This window comes from Triturus cristatus, chromosome 2_2 (assembly GCF_964204655.1).
Source record: "Triturus cristatus chromosome 2_2, aTriCri1.1, whole genome shotgun sequence".
Classification (NCBI taxonomy): Eukaryota; Metazoa; Chordata; class Amphibia; order Caudata; family Salamandridae; genus Triturus; species Triturus cristatus.
This window is the reverse complement of record NC_140582.1, coordinates 969,198,677-969,212,887: the sequence shown is the minus strand read 5'-3', so window position 1 is coordinate 969,212,887 and position 14,211 is coordinate 969,198,677. Positions and strand designations below refer to the sequence as shown.

Sequence of the window (14,211 nt, the reverse complement as noted above, 5' to 3'; positions counted from 1 at the left end):
GAAAGACTGTTTGGGATATATTTTATATGCATATAAAATACATGCTTTAACTTCTCTGCTCAGTTATTAGATGCTGCTTCTGATCCAGCCTATAATGAAGTCGTGGAAGACCTCAGTGCAGTCGTTCGAGGACAGAGAAGTAAGTGCAAGAAGGTTGTGTGTCTAGTAGCCAGACACTGCTTTGAAATATTGGTAATTGCTATGTCTATCGTTCTAGTCAATATCGAGGGCTTTTATTGTGACTAATTGGCTTGGACGCAAGTAGGCCGTTTGATTGCACTCAAATTTTGAAAACTCCATGATTCTTACATTAGTCCTGGCCTTCTGCACATTCAGATAAAAGGAAACGCAAGTTACAAAGTTTTTTGTTCTGTGTTCTCTGTGCTCGAAATTGACTATGGACTTGTCGATGGTTTGTTGGCTAAATATAGGATTCTGTGAAGAATGTTCGAAGGGGTCGTAAGGCTTTCACTTTTCGTGCTGCCAAACCATGGAATGCACTTCCACATGAATTGCTTCTGTTACCCCTTGAGACTACATTCTGTTGAAAACGCAAAACCTGCTTTTCTCTGTAGGAAAATAAGGTCTTGCTTTCTGGATGCATACCATAGACCCCATCTCTTAGCACCGGGACACTCCCCAGAGTAGCCGCACACTCTATAAATCATTAATGAATTAATTCATCCATTCATTCCACTGTTTATGGACAAGATCCTAGAAATAAATTGCAACTCAACTGTGCTATCACCTAGATAAATGTCACCCATTAGATAATTACATTTAAATCCAACTTTAAGTTAGTATCACTGTCACAACCATCCTTTCTGTATATACTGTGTGTATTCTTATCCAGGACACGGAATACTTGTCGCAACTCACTCTACTGTGGAAATGTGCCTCAAAGTGGGCACACTGGTGCAGGGTCACCCTCTTGTCCACGGGTCCAAAGACCAACAAAATAGAGATCAACACTGGAGTTGGAATGAATAACAAGTTAATTAATCATTCGTGAGTGAGACCACGTCCACACAACACTCTCAAGTGCTGCAGGAGGTAGTACACTGAATTCACAAACCATCATCCCTTTTATGCCATTTTGATGCAATGTAAGCATGTGAACAGAAATGGAAAGAACAGTTTTGGAAATAGCTATCAGAAAACAAGGGCAGATGCATAACCACTTGGTCAGCAAAGTGGGAGCAGGAAATGCTTATGACAGCAGTAAATGGTCGACCGTTAACATCTGAGACCAGGTGCACTGGCAGCTACAAACCCCCAACACGTACATTGCTTTAGCTGAGTCAGAAAGTCAACTATAATAGATAACACAAGCAGAGTGAAAAAGACGAGCAGCAGAGGACGGAAGAATTACGAAGGAAACTAAATGGACACCACAGCTAAAATGGCTGTCGCCTATGCTAAGTAAAATATTACACATTTCCACAGACGACCCTTTTAGCATGAGCTAAGACATTTTCATATGCTTTTAAAGGGGTACTTTAAACATCATGTATATCAATTGACTTTATCTCAGAGATTTTCTCGTTCTATTGCTGACCGGGCATTTACATTTTGGACATTCGTTTTAGATGGTAGACAAGCAGTACAAGTGGAAATACAGAGGGAACAAAGCATTGGCCCGCATTGGATACATAAACAACAAGAGAAGAGAATTGCAATAATTATAAAAAAGACCGACAATATTTTCAGACCCTATACAGAAAATATGTTCCAGAACCATCCAGTCTAAGTCCATTTTCCTGAGTCTTGATGTATCTCCGTAGCTATTTTATGCATTTTTGAAATAGCAATCATAAATAAAAGGGGCATGGTCAGGTATGAACACACAGCAGCTACTACCAATAATACTCCACCACGATCAGCTAGAGTAATATTTGCAATTTGAGAGGCCCACAACAGTAAGAAACCAGGCTCCACAGGAGCCATTATGCGAGAATGGCAAGGGAATGTAAGCCGTTCCTCCTTCTTCTGATGAGCTGGCATCATTCCACATACCCAGCAGTTGGTAGTGTTTGTAGCATTATGAATATGATGCAACATTTGTATGAAAGTGTTATTGAGATATGACATTCAGTGCTTTGTTTCATGATGAGGAACAGTGAAATTATAATGTTCGGTGGGGACCGGAGTAGTAGCAGTCAGTAAGTTTTCGAGCCGGAGCTACTTCCTCCACAACCCACATTATCACAGTAATGATAACAGCAGTCAAAGTTAGTCCAGTAACAAACATTGTGTATTTGCTACAGATTTTTTTCAGCATTTGATTTCTCCTCAGACATGTTCATCTCATCTGCAAGCAACAAAACAGATGGTGCCTTAAGGTCCTGGGCAGGCGTTGTTTTTTTCACTAACGTTGAGACGAGTAGTCACTAAAAGGCTACCCCCCTTTGTAGTCAGTCTTTAACCACCCAGGACAGTGGCTCAAACAGTCTCTTTTTGCGATGAAATGTCTTTCTTCCTGGATCGAAGCAGATATCTAAATGTACCAGGGATTGTGTGGTCTGGGAGGACTTCCTCAGGTCCTTCAGGTGATGCAGCTCGCCCTTTCTCGGTAATCAGAATGTCGCTGTGATCTTTCAGCACAGTAGGTTCCACCAAGGAGAACGGAACTTTCTTCCAGTGTGTAACATGCACACAGTTCTTCCTGTTGGTCACTCGCACTGCAGTTCTGCTAGCAAGGAGGACCTGCTCTGGGCCACGCTAGCGAGGTTCCAAGCAATTCACCCACTGAAGAACTTTGATCATCACCTGGTCGCCAGGCGCAAATTGTGTCCATCACCTTGTGACCTGTCTGGAAGAGCTTCCCGTACCTGCTGATAAATAGAAGACAAGCTGTCAGTTAACTGGGACAAATAGTCACTCATCAACATGTGGGGAACATCATGTATAGGGCGAGGCTTAGGGACCCCCAAATATTCATGGGCCTGCCAAAAACAATTTCATGCGGCGTAAGGCCAGATTGTGTATGTGGTATTGAGCAGTGCCGGTAATATCAGGATGATCCCAAACTTGCATGAGTTGTTTTGCTATTGAGGATGCACCAACATGTGCCGGTCCATGTGCCATATGAATCAAGGGATATAAGTAGGTTGTGGGTAACTTCCATTTGGTCATATCTTTATTCCTCTCACAACCCTCATTATCCAGCGTTCCCTCCTTAGATCATTGATCTAGTTCATCAGCAGAGGCAGATTGTTGCATGTCCAGCACTTCCTGCCTGGCATCATGCCAATGTTCAGCTTGAGACTTCACCACATACATGGATGTGGTACTTCTCTGCATTGCGGTGTCACAGGCTGTGTGATCCACAAATGCATAAACGGCTCCTGTTTTATCAGTCACTTTCTTGTGTGCACTACATTTAACAATTGCCACTTTCTTAGGATAGGTTAGGGCAGTAAGAAGATTATGCACTAATTCTCCATGCACCATCTGTGTCCCATGTGAGGTGAGGAAACCCCTTTCTTTCCACAAGCAACCAAAATTGTGTGCCACCCCAAATGCATACTGGCTGTCGGTAAAAATATTGACAAGTAAGTCTGTACTAAGCTCACATGCTCTTGTTGGTGAGTGTAGTCTGGAGTTCCTAATACTGGTGCAGAACAAAGAGCTTGGCGTGACTGTTTGGAGGCATTCTGACACTGAGTAGTCCATGGGACTGGCATCGGAGTGTCTTTAGTCAAAAGGCAAAAGGGCCAACAAAAGTTTAATAATGTGCAAAAAACTAGGGATCCACTCCCTACAAAAAGAAGTAAGGCCAATCAGTGCACGGATATCCTTCTGAGTACGGGGCACAGGAGTATCTAAAATAGTCTGAATGCGATCTGATGTGAGTGCACATCCCTCCTTAGACAGGAGGTGACCTAACTAGGTAACCTGCTTTCTACAAAATTGCATTTTCTTTCTAGAGACTTTGTGATTATGTGATGCAAGAAATGATAACAATAACAGTGTACCTTTATCACATTGCTCAGGAGTATCTGGTCGCAGAAGTCTATTCAACTACACCAGAAATAGTAATAATCCCTAACAAGCTACCATAAATTAAATTCATCTGAAGTCTGGAGTAAAGCAAAAAATGAGACCTAGTATGAACATAGAAGTAAGACTGCAATTTTATCAGAGCCCCAAGCATAGAAAGACTTACTTACCCCTTGATTACAAATGAGTCGGATGGAAGTGAGGTATTTTTACCAGTTGTGGTAAATACATCCTGTTAGCAGCTTTTAATTGGAAAATGGGGCATGACATGTAGAACTTGATGCTCACAACACCGCGTTTCACGTGCATACGTTTAGTGCACATTTTCGCTAAGCAAATTATGGCAGGTTTGACCATGACAACATTTACCAGGGGAAAATTGCATGGGGAGCAGTGAATAAAGTGGTGCTGAAAATTCCAATATGTGCAGTAACAACCACTACCATCCTATGTTCTTAGCGCCTCTGGTTTGAACTGCCCTGACCTTCGTGCTTCAAAAGTGCAAAGCCCGGCTGTATTGACTATTGACCAGCCCACCTCTCTTCAAAATCCGATCAAACATGGCCCGTTTGCCGACCCTTCTTGTTTGTGACAGCGTGAGGCCGATTCATCGACTGCCCTTTCTGAAAGGGTGTCTGAATCTTTGGTCCATGGCTTAAAAGCACTAAATCAACCCAGACACCAAGCATGTCTTTCTACTAAGGACGCAAGGCCTCTTTCCTAAGTTTTTGTGTAACATAGTGCAGGAGCCCACCCTATGCAGTGTCTTTGACGGTGTTTAGTGTATCTTTATGTGAAGGAACAAAGCTGCCAGCCAAGTCTGTTCTCTGATCTCCGGGCTTTCCCCTGCCCCTTTCCGAGCGGTCATTTGCTATAAGTTGTTTAAGCCTCGCCGCCTGTGCCTCAATTAACATCTCCCCAGTAACATTATTTTACACTTTCACAGTAGTGAAATGACTATCCTTGAGACTTGTGGCAACATCATTTTTCCAAGTGATTCGATGCTCTTGAGGCGTATAAACACAAACCGCAGTTATGCAACACCAAAAATAGCAAATTAAGCATTACCGCTACTAAACAACAAACATGCGCTATTTCAGTACTGCTCTCCTGCATGTGATGGTTGAATTCATTTTCAAGGGCCTGAAAAAAATATGAGTCCTACATGTATTAGCTACCAGGGGCCTTAGTCTGTAGAAATGCCAAAAGTGTTAAATGATTACTCCTCAGAGAATACCACTAAACATGGTGGTAATTTTGGAGTCATTGGTATTTCTTACAACCGGTAGTATGGTATTACTCCTAGTGGGAAAAATATCACCGCGAAAATTCAAATGTTCTGCAGTAAAAGAAGTGTGTATATATATATATATATATATATATTCACTGAAAAAAACCATAGGTTTCACACACGTTATAGTTAGGAATTAGCATTTCAAAAACCTTGCAAATTCACTTAAAAAACCATAGGTTTCACACATGTTATAGTTAGGTGGATATTTCACTCGTAAAAAAAACAATTAAATTCCCCCGTTATAGTTAGTTCAGATAACTATAACTCACGCGCCCGCAATCCACTGCTGATGACGTCACATATTACATCACTCATGACATGGTCAGTGGCATCACTCATGACATCACTGATAACATCATCCTTGTGATAGAGTGGCGGCCGCGCGAGTTATAGTTATCTGAACTAACTATAACGGGGGAATTTCATTGGTTTTTTACGAGTGAAATATCCACCTACTAGAACATGTGTGAAACCTATGGTTTTTTTAAGTGAATTTGCAAGGTTTTTTAAATGCTAATTCCTAACTAGAACATGTGTGAAACCTATGGTTTTTTCAGTGAATTTGTACGGTTTTTTAAATGCTAAGTTATGTATGTATTATTATTTTTTTAATATATTTATTTTACAATAAACTACGTATTAATTATTTTTTGGGGGGGGGTTTTCACCGTACACGCACGGTGTACGCACCCCCGCAATTTTTTTAAAGAAAATTAAAACGTTTTTTTCGGCCTTCGGGGTCCTTCAGGGACCCCCTGACAAAGGCTAGGGGGTCAGGAACTCTCTACCCTGCCCCCTTTTCACGTTCGCCACCTTCCTTTTTCACTCTCGCACTGAAAACAAACAAAATGGCGGCCGACACTTCCTGATTTCGACCGATTCGAACGTTGACTAACATGTAACCACTAATCAGAATTATGCTAAAAGCACATACATATCTATAGCCGCGCACCGTGCGAGCACCGTGCGCGGCTATAGATATGTATGTGCTTTTAGCTGCAATTTTGTCAGGAACTACTGAACAGATTGACTCCATATATGCAAAAGGCACATCCCTGAGCTGAGGACTACCTCTCTGCCAAATTTCAAGTAATTCTGTTCAGCCGTTCGGGCTGTACCTTGGACTAAAGGTCCCTATGAAAAATTGCATGGGGAAAACGTGTTTTGGGACCCTCCTTTTTTCTCAGCCCCCGCTTGACTAATCGCCCCGAGACTTTCAGGGTAGGAGCAGAGCGGAGCGCCCCACCTATTTTGAAAGTTTTGCGAGGATTCGTCAACCGGCGCCAAAGTTATTCCAAATAGAATGTTGCGGATTTCCTATGGAAACACGGTCCTAACTATAACTATCTACTGGCGACCGCCAGTAGATTATATATATATATATATATCTTTCTTTTTTTACCTTTGTCGTAACTTTTTATTGCAGCAGAAATTGCCACAGGCTAACATTAAATAGTAGCAATTAAAAGGGTAGTGACAGGAGTTGTGGCAAAATTTGTGATCACTAGAGTGTATTGTTACCATACCTAGACCACTCTTCAGGTATACGTGTCGCTTTATGGTTTTACCCAGTTTAAGATTTGCTCAGAGATCAACTTATTTTCGATTCTTCATACTGTCGTTTTAGACCGTCTTATTTTAATGCTGTGGTCAGACTGTCAGTAATGCATTTACTGCTGGTTTTAATCCAGCAGAGTGGGGTGGGGGGGTTTGGCAGCAAGGGAAGTTCACGTATGAGATGGGTGGTATTTTAAAACAAGCAGTATTTTGCATTTTCCACCAGTATTCAAATAAAGCTTCCTGTTGAGCGCCTAAGACACCTACTATGTAAATTACTATATTTACTGGCAATACAGAGGATGTAAAGTGCAGAGTATTAATACATCTCACGCTGCTTGAATGTATCACTATGGAGCATGTATCACACATATTACTAAGAAAGCCTTGCTTCTATCACTGGGCAAAGGGCAGGTAAAAAAAGAGAACAGTTACATAAATCCACTGAAGTTTATCTGCCTGCTGGCTTCAACTGTCCCTCTCTCCCGTGCCCCGCCATTCTCTTCTATCCACCATCTAGAGTATGAAGTATTTGCCATCAGGGAATGCCCCGCTGCTGTCCGGGGAAAAAGAGAAGCCTAATTGAGTGTCATCGATGTATGAAAATAAAGTCAGGCCAGAGAATTGTACAATATCCACCAAAGGTCAGACGTAAATATTAAAAAGAGTCGGACTCAAGAAAGAGCCCTGAGGAGCTCCAAACTCAATTGTGAATGTCTTACAAAGTAGGGTTTATCCTAGACCTGTAAACACCGGCCTTTAGGGAAGGAGAAGAACCAGGTAAGGGCCTTGTCCCTTATTCGTCAGCAAAATATTGTGTGAGACAGTATCAAAAGCCGAACTGAGGCCTAGCAGAATCACTGCTGCGGTTCCTCTCCTGTCCAGTGTCCATTTCAATTTTTTCGTCACCGACACCAAAGCAGATTCCCTGCTATGCTGCGAGTGAAACCGCACTGGAAGCCATGACGAAGTTAATGAGCCTCAATATAAGAAGAGTGACGAGAATGAATGTGCTTTTCAAGCAGTTTAGAGAGAAAAGGCAGCAAGGAAATAGGTTGATAGTGTTCTGGTATATCTGCATCGAATGCTGGCTTTTTGAGCAAGGGTACTATGGCTGCATGTTTCCATGATGGAGGCACTGTAGATGGGAAGATTCAAGAGTTCCACCAAGATGGGGTAAATAATTGTTGAGGCAGCCTGATAGATAATTGGCTGGGCTGGATCCAGAGGAGATCCTGATTTAATAATTGCAGCCAAAGTAGACAACTCTGTGATCGAGAGAGGTTGAAATGAAGAAAGACTGGGACTGGGCCATGAAGGAGAAGTCACAGAAGCTGTAAAATTAATGGCTGCATCAGAGAATGTTGCATAAACGGCACATGAACGGAACCGGACGCGTTACGTGACGCGCTCGCACGCAGACTAACACTAATTGAAAAAGGGCAACACCGAGATTGAAGCAGGGAAGAGACAAGCTCACAGCGAACCAAATAGGTCCCACCTTGAAGAATCGCTGTATACTCAGCACAGGGGACCAGTCCACTACTGGAGCACAGAAGCCCCAATGCAATAAACCTAAGTGGGTGTTTGAAACCGGCAATAAAAAGATACGCCCTGCTACTCGAGCTAGGATATAATTGAGGAGGACTGAGGTTTTAGACCCGGACTTGCACTCCTACGCTTCATTACAAAATGCCCTTGTAGCCTCCTCCTATCATTAAGAGGTGTTTTTAAAGGATCCGGTCAAAACCAATTTGTTTGAGAGTCATAAATACAGTCTTGATATATAGGTTTACCATCGAAACGCGTTGACGCCCTTTTCAGAAACATAATCCGTGAAAAGGCTGGAATTACAGACTACTTATCAGTACTGCAGTGTTGGATTCTAGTCCTAACTATTGTGAGATCACGGATGTGTGTCCTTCAATGACATATTGTATTGTCTTTTGTATGTACTCTTTTTTTAATTTTGACGTTTTTATAATGTGTGTAACGTGGTGAATTAATTTTAGATTTTGTGTCAGGGATGTTACAAATGAACGTTTATGCATCAAATGATTTATTTATTTTATGGTACTACTACGAATAAATAGAATTACATATTTTTCAACAAAACCCTTTTTCAGACTGTTGACCTTGGGTATATGGTTATATTTCCCTCCTACGATTGGCATGAGCTTGAATTGTTATGAGTGAGGTAAGCATTCGGGTACAGAGATCATAATCTTTAATGAGTCTTTAAGTGCAGCCCATAGGAAGCTCTCTTTGTAATACAGTTGCATAAACGTCTCAGACCGTGTGGGAGAAAAAGGACCTAGTTCCATATATCTAGTGGGGGTATGAGCTGACGGGGGAGTTGTGAAACGAGGGTCTGGAAAGGATCTCACGATAGCAGTAATCTCTTTGGCTGCATTGGATGCCGATTCAATGTTGTTGTCACTCAAGGAAGCCCGAAGGGTTGTCATGGCTTTGTGATATTTCTGAATACCCGTAGATCTGATCATTTATTTGGAACTGAGATGGTTTGTTGCCTGTCTTTGCTTATGATGGTTAATCCCTGGGAAGTAGTGACTCTAGGATTGACTGCAGATATGAATTGAGCCAAGATGTTGCTAAGCCTGGTATGTCCAGTTTCTGTGAGGTAATGACATTGGCAGTGTCGGAATAGTGGGCGTTGGCCAATCTGGCCATTATTGGCTTGTGGCTAGCAAAAGGTTACTTAATGTCAAATTTTTGGCTGTGATGCTTAGCACACTGTGTATTACGTTTCTCATCACTCGAGGTCTCTGGCCTTTCAGGAGCACAAATTAAAAGCATTAGGAGGATGTATAGAGCAAAGTATCACAGACGTGAAACAGGTGAATTGATGGCAAACATTTTAAAGAGCTAAAAAGAAAAACGTTATGAAAGCTGATGCATCGGATCAGATATTGAAGTACGACGTAGGCTTATTAAAATAAACAACTCGGCTAAAATTATGGGTCTTGGAGAACCATTCTGTGCAAAAAAATGATTCTCTGTTCAGGAAATTTTCGTTTCTAATTTGGGAAAGAAAAATGGATTTTTGTTGGTGCTAATTAGTCAAGTTGTGTGCATAATAGACTGTCCAGTGGCGTTATGCTAGGGACCCGCAGAATGTGGAGAGGGGCCCCTGAGTCTCCCATATCTTACAGTGTTTCCATGGCATTGTGCTGATTTGGGGCCCCTGAAAGGTTTCTCTGCTTTCCTGTCAGCAGCGGCCGTGTTACCCCTGAGACTGGCCTGTTATTCATTCTGCACTAAGGGCGCGTAGCATTCTCGGTTCACCGGCTAGTGAGAAATGACGTATGACTGGCAGATATTAAGAAGAGTTTGTGCTTTGCGCCACTCTTAGCCATTTCCCTCGCAAGCGCCAAGTGCAACACTAGCTAAATCTGATCTGGCATTTTGCATTTGACTAGGAAGGAGGCTACCTACATATTGGTGGACGTATCTGTTAAATCATTTTATTCTAACCTGGGAGAACGGGTTGTTTCCTTTGTTTACAGTAAGAGCAATGGAAAAAATAATCAGTGCTTAAGGAATAACATCTTAACCAAATTCTTTCGAATGTTGAAAGGGATCTTCAATTCACTTTCCTTTGCCTTGTATTGTAACCTTTTGTGACCCTCAGCACATTGGAGGGAAGAGGCGGAGGAAATGCCACTCGAGCGGGAAGATGAGGATTTGGATGTCCTTGGGCGTGTGTTCTCTATTCATTTATTCTTGAGAACTATGACAAAAATGTCCGAACTCCCTTAACTGCAGCTGCAAAAACTTACCGAGCTGAGATAAGAAAGGCTGGGTTCCGGCCTGATGCCTGGAATACGCGCTGTCCGAAGTATTACGTTGTGACCTCGATTGCCCCCTAACTTTGTGTGTGTGTATATATATATATGTGTGTTTTTAATAGAGAATAATTCTATTGAATGTGCTCCGGCACTTGATAATGGTGCTGTAGTGTTGGTTCTCTTGCAGATTCATCGGGTTCTGCAGCGTTTAGCTCGAAGATTAAGGCGCAGGATTATTTGAATACTGTAGTTTAGAACTCAGAATAAACTTTATTCGACCTAAATAAATAGACCATAAAAGTACAGTGAGGGAAAAAAATGCAAATAATATACAAAAGTGTCTTTGAGAATACATAATAAAAGCAATTCTTAAAAAGCTCTATCTGGCCATGACATTCCCAAATACCTAGTGTCCCGGGAACAACATTGCATGATTGACTTAGATTTGAAAGGAAGGAAGGAGAGCAAAAACCTCAATTAAGGGTCCGCTCAGCGCTCATACCTACGGAATTATTATCTCCCAGAGATCTAAGGAAGACTTGATGACCGACGCATCCCAGATGTTAACTCCACACCCAGAACCGGGCTTGATCAAAGTTACAATCCGTGGCAGCGGGCATCATTTCGGGACCACATCCCCGAATTCCAGATCCTTGTTCTCGCACCTCAAACAAGGAAGAGATAGAGAGGACCTCAGCCATGTGAGGTTTTGAGGGGCAGAAAGGGCAACGAGGGGACGCTAACTAGTGCTGGTGGTGCAATACCATAAATAAGTCAATAAAAACAGGCCACTCACCTCGAGCTTAAGTCTGTAGAAAATTAATAATAATATAATGTGCACAATCGAGGTAGATGCCTGCCTGTCCCCTCCCCCCCCCCCTGCCCACCTCCAATGCAGCAACTCTTCCTGTAGGCATTGTAACATCAGCAAGAGAGAATGCGGGGAGGATCCAGGAAGGGGTCAAACACAGAGCTACAATATCATAATGTTGTAGGATGTTGGTCAATGCAGGGCCTGGGAGTAGTGTCTCCACTTCTCCCCTGGGACCTCCTGATCTTTGTTACCAAACTTGGATAGGTAGAAACAGTCATTATGATTCAATCGGAAACTAAGCGTTGAAGGAAGTAAAGTGCCAGCGTGCAGTGTCTTTAAGAGAGTTTGTTCCAGAGGGCTTTGATGGTACATGATCTGCTTTTGGAATAAAATCTACAGAAAAACATAAAGTGTAAATTACTTTGTGGTGAGATCGAATCACAGGGACAAGGGTCAAGGTGATGCTCCCAATTATTCCAGTGAGGGAATGCCACAAGCAGATGGAAAAAGTTTACTCTGAACCTTGATAAAAATACTTTTTGATGTTGCTCGGCATGAAGTAGCAAGTATGGCAGCAACCCTTCAGAGAGGGTCAGCGAAATCTAAGAAATAACAGAGGGCATGTTGTAGGAGAGTGCCCCTTTTTGCATGGTTACCCCCTAACATTTTGCCAGATACCTGATGCTAACTTGACTGAGTGTGTGCTGAGACACTGCTAAACAGGCCCCAGCACCTGTGTTCCTTCCCAAAACTGCACACTTGTTTCCACAATTGCCACACCTCTGGGTCACCTGTAAGTCCCTTGTAAAAGGTACCTGTTGTAATCTACCACATGGTACATTCCGGCCACCCCCATCCCCTACAGTTGTAATGTAACATTCAGAATGTTGTCATGAAGGCAGCCTTAGAATGTTGACGAGGTTGCCTTCACTTGATGTTCATGCCAGTAAGCTGAGGATGCATTTACTTCTCGACTTGAATAAATATGACTAAACATAAAGACGAAGTTTGTACTTACTTCAGATGGCGACGAGGATGACGGGAGCTGTGACAGGGACAGCGTTGCATCTTCCCCTGTAATAACTTCGACTTACTGGTCTTAAGGAAAGTACTTTAGTCATCGCATTGAGGAGGCGATTTGACAGCGCTAGTACACCGGATTGTCACAGACGTGAGAAGACGATCTGACAGCGCACGTACAACGAATTGCTTCAGCGGTGAGGAGATAAGCGAGGGGGGAGAGACTGGTCGATTTACCCTCCATCATCTTACCCCTGTCACGGGGAGCGGAGCAATATATATTGGCGTGACCGCGACTGACAGCGCTTAAAGGTACAGTGGAAAATTATTGAGGAATGCTGCGTGATTAACGAACACACTCTTCATGGGATCAGTGTGAGAGAACAATAAGAGAAAAGGATGACAGTGATGAAACGAGGGGTGTTGTACTAAGAGGAGCATCGAGAACGCTGGTGTCGTGTGTCCGGAGGTGGTGTTAAAGTCAGGAGTGGCTGAGGAAGTTCACGGACTTTGCTGAATTCTGAGCGTATGCCGCACCAAGTGTACCGTTATCCGGGTGGCATCAGGGGCTCAGAGGAAAACATACCCCCGGTTCTCTCTCTCCTCATCATCATCCCTCCTCATTCCATTTCGAGCACCGAAGCAGCTTCGACACTCGTAAGCAGCCGACTGTAGCGGACTCCCGCAGGACTCTATATTGCCGGATGCATAAATGGGCGTATGCGAGCAAGCTGTACTTTCCCCGTATTTAGAGCGCGGAGTGAAGAATGAGGGAACAGAGGTGTAAGGGAATTACCAAGTAACTTAAAGTAAGGAGTGCATATTCACCTCAGCAGCAGACTTCTCCTCACAAGTTCGACATCGTCAGGCTGGCGAAGTAGGGTTTCGTCAATGCGCCACAGCGGCATGCTGGGAAATTCAGCAGACAAAGAAAGAGGACTGGGTTTTAGAGAAGAAAGTGAGTGAAATTGACAGGGGTTCTTTTTTCTGGTAGACTCAAGGTCTATGTGCTGAATATAGAAGAGTAGTTTTGGAATTTACTGACAGCATAAAGACATCAGAAGTGGATATTATTTTAAATAAATAGGGTATATTCCTGCTACCCAGAAGCTCAGCACTTTGCCTGCCTTTGCTTTTCAACTTTCTAGCCAACCCATTCCTACAAATGGCAGGGGCAGGGATGAGTCAGCCGCCTCCATTCCTTAATGAGCTGGGAGAGCCTGAAATACCTTGGAAAAGATGGGAAGGAATTTTTAAGTCGTATTTAATAGCAATAGGAGGCGGGAATTTTTCTAATCTAAGAAAGCAACACATCCTTCTGCACAATCTGGGAGTACATGGAAGGAAGGTTTTTGAGGACATTACAGGCAGACAGGTGGAGGATGAAGGTAGTGGAGAAGATGAAGGGGTGGATGTGTATGAATACACATTAAGGAAACTAGAAGCTCACTTTAAAGTTAAGATAAATGTGGTGTTGGAAAGACACAAATTCTTTAAGAGGGCTCAAAGGAAGGAAGAGAAGGTGTCGTCATATATAGCAGTATTGAGAGGCATGGCAGCCACGTGTGAGTTTGGGCAACTTACGGACTCTCTTATTAGGGACCAATTGGTAAGATGCACCAATGAGGAGAAGGTTCAAGAAGAACTACTGACTAGAAACCCAGACTTGGAGGAAGCCATTAGTATTGCTAAGGGGTTGGAGCATACAGCACTGT

General features: G+C 42.9%; 1 protein-coding gene across 1 annotated transcript in view; it reads left to right on the top strand.

The window, feature by feature from the left end:
- Positions 1–14,211, top strand: part of CC2D2A (coiled-coil and C2 domain containing 2A) — a 415,347-nt gene that overhangs the window by 50,321 nt on the left and 350,815 nt on the right. Inside the window, exon 3 of the mRNA XM_085642396.1 lies at positions 64–139. Within this exon, the coding sequence (XP_085498522.1) occupies positions 64–139 (76 nt within the window). The remainder of the gene's footprint in view (positions 1–63; positions 140–14,211) is intronic.